The sequence below is a fragment of the Amblyomma mixtum genome, chromosome 3 (assembly GCF_055824585.1).
Source record: "Amblyomma mixtum isolate Tamu chromosome 3, ASM5582458v1, whole genome shotgun sequence".
In the NCBI taxonomy this organism is placed as follows: Eukaryota; Metazoa; Arthropoda; class Arachnida; order Ixodida; family Ixodidae; genus Amblyomma; species Amblyomma mixtum.
This window is the reverse complement of record NC_143014.1, coordinates 162,915,185-162,922,660: the sequence shown is the minus strand read 5'-3', so window position 1 is coordinate 162,922,660 and position 7,476 is coordinate 162,915,185. Positions and strand designations below refer to the sequence as shown.

General features: G+C 45.9%; 1 protein-coding gene across 1 annotated transcript; it reads right to left on the bottom strand.

The window, feature by feature from the left end:
- Window positions 1–5,503: 5,503 nt before the first annotated feature.
- Window positions 5,504–6,446, bottom strand: LOC149352569 (uncharacterized). Its single transcript, XM_089575705.1, has 2 exons — window positions 6,435–6,446; window positions 5,504–6,013 (listed from the first exon to the last, which is right to left on the bottom strand). Exons 1-2 carry the CDS (start codon window positions 6,444–6,446, stop codon window positions 5,504–5,506), a joined length of 522 nt encoding a protein of 173 aa, XP_089431831.1.
- Between the last annotated feature and the right edge of the window lie 1,030 nt (window positions 6,447–7,476).

The window sequence follows — 7,476 nt, the reverse complement described above, 5'->3', positions numbered from 1 at the left end:
TATGCTATTTGCTAGCCATATCTCTCACGCCACGAGCGGCGACGTGGTGGCCGGGAGGTGTGAACGAGGCAACATTTCGGCGGCGGCGGCGGATTTCGCTCGCTGTCGCCGCCGAATGCCCAAGCGTGACAGAGCCGCACCGCTGCGGAATCTGAACGCAAATTCTTCCTCTGAGTGCACTTCCACTGGATTCACCGCGTCGCGAAGCAACCTAGCTGCTCGAGGATACAGGTACACTTCATCGAATGCGTATTCACAAGCGCGGTTAAAAAATTGCGTGTAGTCGCCCGCGTAGCGGTCAGTCCACGCTGCCATTTTCTCCCGCCTGCTCAACTGCGCTCACGCCGGGCTCGCGTCCTTGCGCCGCGTCTCGCCGCCCGCGGGAGTGTGCGGAGCCACTTGTGGCAGCAGTGAGGTGAAGCGCTCCTCCAGGGCCAGGAGCGACGTAAGGACGCATGAAGGCAGCTGGCAGCTGCCTCAACTGTGAGGAGGCACCAAGGACACCTTACTTAGGGCTCCTCAGTAAGGAAAGTTTCAGATTGACATGAGGGCTCCTCACTGCAGTGAAGGAAGCTTTCAGAGTTTGGGGGTTACTCTTTTCACGCCCCCCTACCTACCTTCCTCCTACAGAAGCGCCATCCCCCACACACCCACCCAACTTCACCGTCCAGAAGCGCCCTCCACCACCAACCCTCTGCCCTCCAAAAATCCTGCACCCACTAAAACCCCACGCAGCAGCGGAACGAAACAGCAGCGGCGAAATCTAATTCAAAGGAGCAGCTGTGAAACCAGCTGCCCTCCAGAAGTACCACTCAACAGCTGCCACCTTAAGTCCACCCCTTAGCTATAGGGAGCTTCCCGCCCGCACACCACCGCCCTCGACCCACCCCCGCCCACTTGTCACGCCAGAAAAATTCTGTTGAGTGTGTGAAGCCTCGGGTTAGAGTAAAAGTATCAAAGTAATCATCAAGGGGACATCTAATAGCTTTCGCAGAAATGTCACACCAGATATCTGGTCGTCCAGTAATTGTTTTTCTTCCTTCTGACCCGTTCAAATTTATGATAATGACGACTTACTAAAAGACGAAGAAAAGGTTCGTTTGAGTTCGTCGACAATTTTATCATCATGGCACTAGTCTGCTGAATCACAATACTGACCATTGGCGCGTTACAGCGCTGTATCTGTAGTTTGAAGCCCAGAATCATAGTCTGAAGCACGAACAGTACTTGAAGTACAGAATCATCCAGTGATTCTTGGGAAATAATTTATAGCGTGCACTACAGTTCTAGGGTAGTACTCTGTTTTGCAGCTTTGAAACATCCAGTCTGAGTTCTCTAAGCAACGAAACCCGCTGTTAGAGATATGGCATTTTGAACTTTTAATTATTTAAGATCGCATTAGGTTCGTGAGAACCCTTCAAGTGAAAAGGCAAACCGACTGTTGACACTCGAGGCAAATTCACTACGGTTCGATTAGAAACACATGATCTGGGTATAACCCGCCTCAATACTTAGGTTTAATGTTCATTCTTCCGCGTCAAGCTACATCCTAGTGCATCGAAACACAAAACCTCCCGCGTTCACAACTCAGTTCTCACAACCTGCACGCGAGGGAGCCAGCACCAAAGCTTAGCCATGTCTGCGCGCTTACCCTCTATGGACCGGTTTTTTATTCACTAGTTCACTTTCAGACAACTTCATATTTATTTACTTTAGACAAATATAGATCTCAAAAAAGAAAACAGAACTTTTTTCTTCCTTTAGAGTCTCAGGAAGCATTTCAAATGGTTTTTTTTAATGGCTTATTGAACAGATAGCTATTCGGGAATAAACCGCATTGATATTTGAACTTTTGGACCACTTCGGGCACAATCTGAGAACGTGACCAAAAAGCGTTATCCCATTAGGAAGCTTTTTTGTACCATTATCATTTGTTTTTTGCACAAGGTTAGCCTTTGTGATGTGCAAGAATGCAATGCATTTGTTGACTGATGTCACAGAATTAACAATGACTTCCAATCCATTGCTTTATCTTCCAGAACTCGTGCTGGCTTTCAAGAGTAAGTGCTGAAAAGCAATGGCTGTCTGTATGAATTCATTTAGTAGAACTGGGAAAATGCGTTTTATTGACAGCAATTTTTATTGAACGCGAAAGTGCGCATCGATCAAATTAATTATGTTAGTTATGACAAGATGGTTATTTTTACTATAACAATAAGAACTAAAGAAAAATTTAGCCCTTACTGAGAAAAATGAAAAGAATGCAACAAACGGTGTTCTTAATAGTGCACAAGCCTAGCTATTTTAGGCATGAAAATAAATACAACGCCAGGGACTGACTATCAGTGTTTGCATTTTTTTGAAAAGTCGTTATATCAGTCATCGTTCTGTAAATGTTTCCAGTGCAAAATTACAGTAACTTATTTACGAGGGGAATAATCCGCGATGAAGTTGAAACTTAAACATAATCGTCATTGACAGATGTCCAGATGCTGTTCAAGTAGCTGAAAAAACTGTTCGATTCAAACGGCATGCAAAATAAGCACATGAGAGCCTCAACTCGAATAGTAATTACCGCGCAACAACGATATACTTTTTCACTCCCCAAATATTTTCAACGGTAGATCAATCAGTTACTCAATCAATCAACTCTCAGCGAAATTATTTATTTCAAACAACGCGCAAAATTACCTGTTCGAGGTGAATGGAGAAGAAGCCGAGCAAAAGCGGTTTGAACTCAATGGGGATTTTCCGTACAAGCCTGATGTGTCGCACGTAATCGTTTAACAGCATTACGTTAGAAGCTGTAACACCATAACGATACCTGGGTGTTTACACTAACCATTATCTTGAAAATCGCGCATAGATCGCATAACCCGCGATCGCATAACATTTGCCAAAATTTCTCGCTCATTCTATCAACGCTGAAACTATTATTGTGCACAGCTGACATTCGTTCACAACCCGAATAAGCGTCATCAGTTTGGGATCCCGGCATGCAAACTTCTTAATCCCATAAGCCCCCCCCCCCCCCCCCGCCCCCGCCCCCCCCCCCCCCCCACCCCCTCCCCCCGTGCACTGAATAAAAAATAGCGAAAATAAAAATTAGCTATGACTATCCGTGATGTGCGGTCCATCGCAGGGTTGTTTGCTAAACATTAAATATATCAGCCTGCGTCTATTTACAATACAGTGATCCATACGCGATACATACGCGAAACCAATGAATTTACAACATAATAAAGAAAATTAAACCCCTTAGTTACAGCTTGCTACGCACTTTCAGAGACTTCGGCATTTCTTTCAGTTTTTAACCCTCCAAGGACATCCTGAAAGGAAGTGCAAGCGCCCTTCCACCCATCCATGTGGTAGGCTGTATTCTCCGTCGAAATAAGACGTTCGGGCTCAAATTACTTTTATTGTGCTGGTGCGAAAAGAAATAAAACAAACTTTTCTCTTTTTGCATATCCCTAGTGGTGCAATGGCCGCACTTACGTCTTGTCAGCCCAGAACGGCAGCCACTCCAAGCCTAAATTGAAATTATCCCTTCTAAGTACAGCTGTGCTTACTATACGCAGCGTTTTAAATGCTTCTCGTGCTTCCTCGAAACAATTATACTGCCACAGAGTAAAGACCTACATTTGTTCTTTATCTCTATTGCAGCTGCAGGTAACTGCAATAATTTCGTGCGGTTACCGTTGACAGAATCTCTCTTTTAGAGATGCTAGTTGTATACGATAACATTGTCAACAATAGCATGGTCGATGCCTTTACTTTGGAATGAATTTCTCTCATAGTTGCTCATAACTGCAGTGTCCGCAGAAGAGCTTCGGGTTAGTGCTAGAGCATTAGTCTTGTATTTATTTCTGAGATGCCGTAAGTATGCATTGAAACGTTTCCAATACAAGCAGTTACGAACACAACTGAACCACAGAAAAGTGAGTTTTCTTTGTCTTCATTCTTTTAAGTTTTGCAAGAATTCGACAAGCGAAGCGAGGACGCGATTGATGTGGAAAGAAGCACGTGTGGCTTCAGTTAATCTTGAAGTGAACTAAGAAATAAAAATATGGTTCTGACCAACCAGCCCGAAAGCATATTTTATTTACAGTGTATTTACAATATTTGGTATCCGCTTCGTAGTACCTGTGTGCAGCTGATGTGAAGAGCGTTCATAAGCAGACGCAGCTGTCGGAAAAAAAAGACCAAACAATTAGTGCAGAATGCGCTTTGGTGGCTCATTTCTTCGCACGTGGAATTACTAGCGTTGAGTATTCGTAAAAATTTCATGAAAGAAATTCGTAAAAATACAAATATTTACGTTCGAGCAAAAGGTTGAAAGCCACATGATGTACTCATTTGCATACCACGTATAAAAAATGGCGCCCCATTCCAGTCACCTTAGCGGCAAGCACTCATGTTATACTCCTACTTCTTGATATCATTTCCTCGAGCTGAAAGACAAGGAAGTTCTGCAACTAAAGCAGTAGAACGAAACATGTGGAAGAAAAGTATGCATTTCTACTGATCAGTGAGGAAGAACGTTGAAAAAGTCATCCCGCAGAGAACTTCAGAAGCCGAACATAAAGCAGAACTCCCTCCTAGTGCTTGCTATTAGCCGCAAAAAATAAGGCTCAGAGTAATAAAACACGAGGCGGGTGATATCAAAAGAGATGGTTTATAGGGGTTTAACATCCCAAAGCGACTCAGGCTATGGACGCCATAGTGAAGGTCCCCGGAAATTTCGACCACCTGGGGTTCTCTAACCTGCAGTGACATCGCACAGTACACGGGCCTATACAATTTCGCCTTGCCGAAATTCGACCGCCGCAGCCGAGATCGTACCCACGTTTTTCGTGACAGCAGCCGATTGTCATCACCACTGAGCCACCGCGGTGGCCTGATATCCGAAAGATAATTTTTTTTGTACTTTAGGGGAAGATACATTTAGTTTCCGTGAATGATTTACATCAAAAATATTTACAGTAGGATTTTTCATACATTGTTGAGTATGCAAAGCTGTTATTAAAAATAAATTAAGCATCCCCTTCAGTACAGGAACCTGCTTGTTACCACTGCCCTAATACGTCAAGAGTCGCAGATCATGCAGACTGTAAAAGTTGGCTGAGTTCTTGAGAGTGTATGCCTAGCGCTTCTCGTTTGCAATGTTAGTATGGTACTCGTTTTTATGCGCAGCATCATTATTCATGGCGAGTAAATTGAATTAGCATACTTTTGAGCTTTTGCAAAATTGAAGACACTCCTGGAGGAAGCAAAACTTTAACCCGGCGAAAGTTGCGTTCCATAAACGTGAACAGCAGAGTATTAGTAGCAAAACATGAATTATTTTTATGCGCTCAGTTATCATTGCGGTGAGTCGCTTATCCCTCCTCCCTTTCTTTTTCTCGCCAGTCGTGTTGCGCACGGACGAAAAGCGTCTCCAAGACACTACATACCTTCCAATCAAGGAGGTGTACGCTGAGTAATATTCCATGTTGCACATGTTTTAACCCTTCAAGCTGTAGCCTCCATCGGAACCTCCACCGTAGCCTCCACCGTAGCCTCCACCGTAGCCTCCACTGTAGCCGAGGCCATAGCCGCCGCCGTAGAATCCACTGTAGCCACCACTGTAGCCGCTGCCGTAGCTCCCTCCATACCCTCCTGCGTAACCGGCAAGGAGGCCTCCACCGTAGCCTGCTCCTACGCCGCCAACGCCACTGTGAGCCACAAGGACGCCTCCTCCATGAAGCTGATTAACATGATGGACAGTGTTCACAAGGAAAGTAGGCCCTGCAACAGCTTTTCCATAACCAGGAGCTACGCGGTTGAGAAGAACCACACTGTTTCCGATGCCGACACCGCCTGCGCCGTAGCCTGCTCCGAACCCGCCTCCGTAGCCACCGTAGTAGCTTCCACCGTATCCGACACCATAGCCACCTCCATAGCCTCCTCCGTATCCGCTGAATCCCCCAGCTGTCGCGGTTGCTACGCAGGCGAATGTCGTCAGGATAACGGTCTGGAAATTGAAGAGAAGGAAGCCATAAAACAGAAGTTCCATTTCTCTAGAAGCGGCATATACTACTATAGAAAAGATATATAGCAACTAACCATTAATAAACATTACACCGCTCAAAACGGTTCTACACGAGCAGGCTAAGCACTCGTGCTTTATTACCGGCGGGGCTCTCGATTTGGGGCGTACTGATGCCGGTAATGCTTTTTGCTCTAATGAACTGCTGCGCTCCATAATGCGTTCCTTACGATACGATGCGTATTTGTCGGTTACTTTTGCCTCAGCTTGCCACAGCCTTAAGTAAGTCAATCGTCTTGAATAAGGCCTTGCATTTTTATAAAATCCGATTTCACTCTGGCACTAGCTTTAGTTCGTTTGCTGCTGAGCTGCGGCTTTACACGCATTCAAAATACAGCATGCTTACCGAGGCCCTCATGGTTGACTCGCACACTTAGTGAATGAAGCCGATGCATTTCCAGCATATATATACACACCGGAGCTTGCATCCTCCAAACGAAAGACAACGGGGGCGGTCCCTAAAAAACGATAGGATCTCGAAAGCTCGTTCCGCGCAATGCATAACCCTTGCGCTCTCCGCACGGTGAAACAAACCTGCAGGGGGTCACGGAAGGAAGCATCAGGGCACGAGCTAAGCCCAAATTCTGATGTGACCATTGATGCGCCGCTGATATTCCTCCGACAAGGAAAGTAAAAAGGGAAAGAAGCGAAAGTCGAAGATAGCGAGGCAAAAATGAATGGAAGATGTTCGGCTTTAACGCCAGAGGACAGAGAAGCCGCACTTCTCGTCAGTTTTGCACTGACATTTGCGCGTGCCGTATACTCTACATGCAGTGCACGTTGTTTTCACCACTATATATGTATTACTTCCCCTAGGAACCAAAAATAACGGAATCGTGGCAAGGAAGCGTTATAGTTTGACGGCGTCTTCTAGAGAGAATGCAGCTCGCGTGGTTAAGGCGCTTTAAGAACAGCGCGCTTTATGGAGGTTGGCTGACGCATAAGCTTCTGGCATACGCATCCGTGCGTGCTCATGGAATTCTGTACGCTTCTGCGGGAATAGTTGGCTCACACACACGCACACACACAAAATCCAGACTATGCCGCCGCCGATCCCTTTTCCGGGAAGTTAGCGAGGATAATCGTAATATATGAGGGTCACATGTCGTGGTGGGCCTCTAAAACGAGGTATTCTCATTCGCAGCCATCCCACTTTCGCTGACGCCTTTGGCGCGACCTAGTTTTTCGGCGCCATGCATGCGAAAAACTCCTGGACGGCGGCACACGATTCCCACATCGCGAAATGAGCTGACACGGCTCTTTATTTGGGACAATGGCTTTTGTTGGAAGAAGTGCTATAGTACAAATAGGGCATAGCCTGACGTAGCTTATTCCCCCGGTTGCTTTATTTCATGCTTTGGCCGGAAAAGCAGAAAAGCGGGATATAC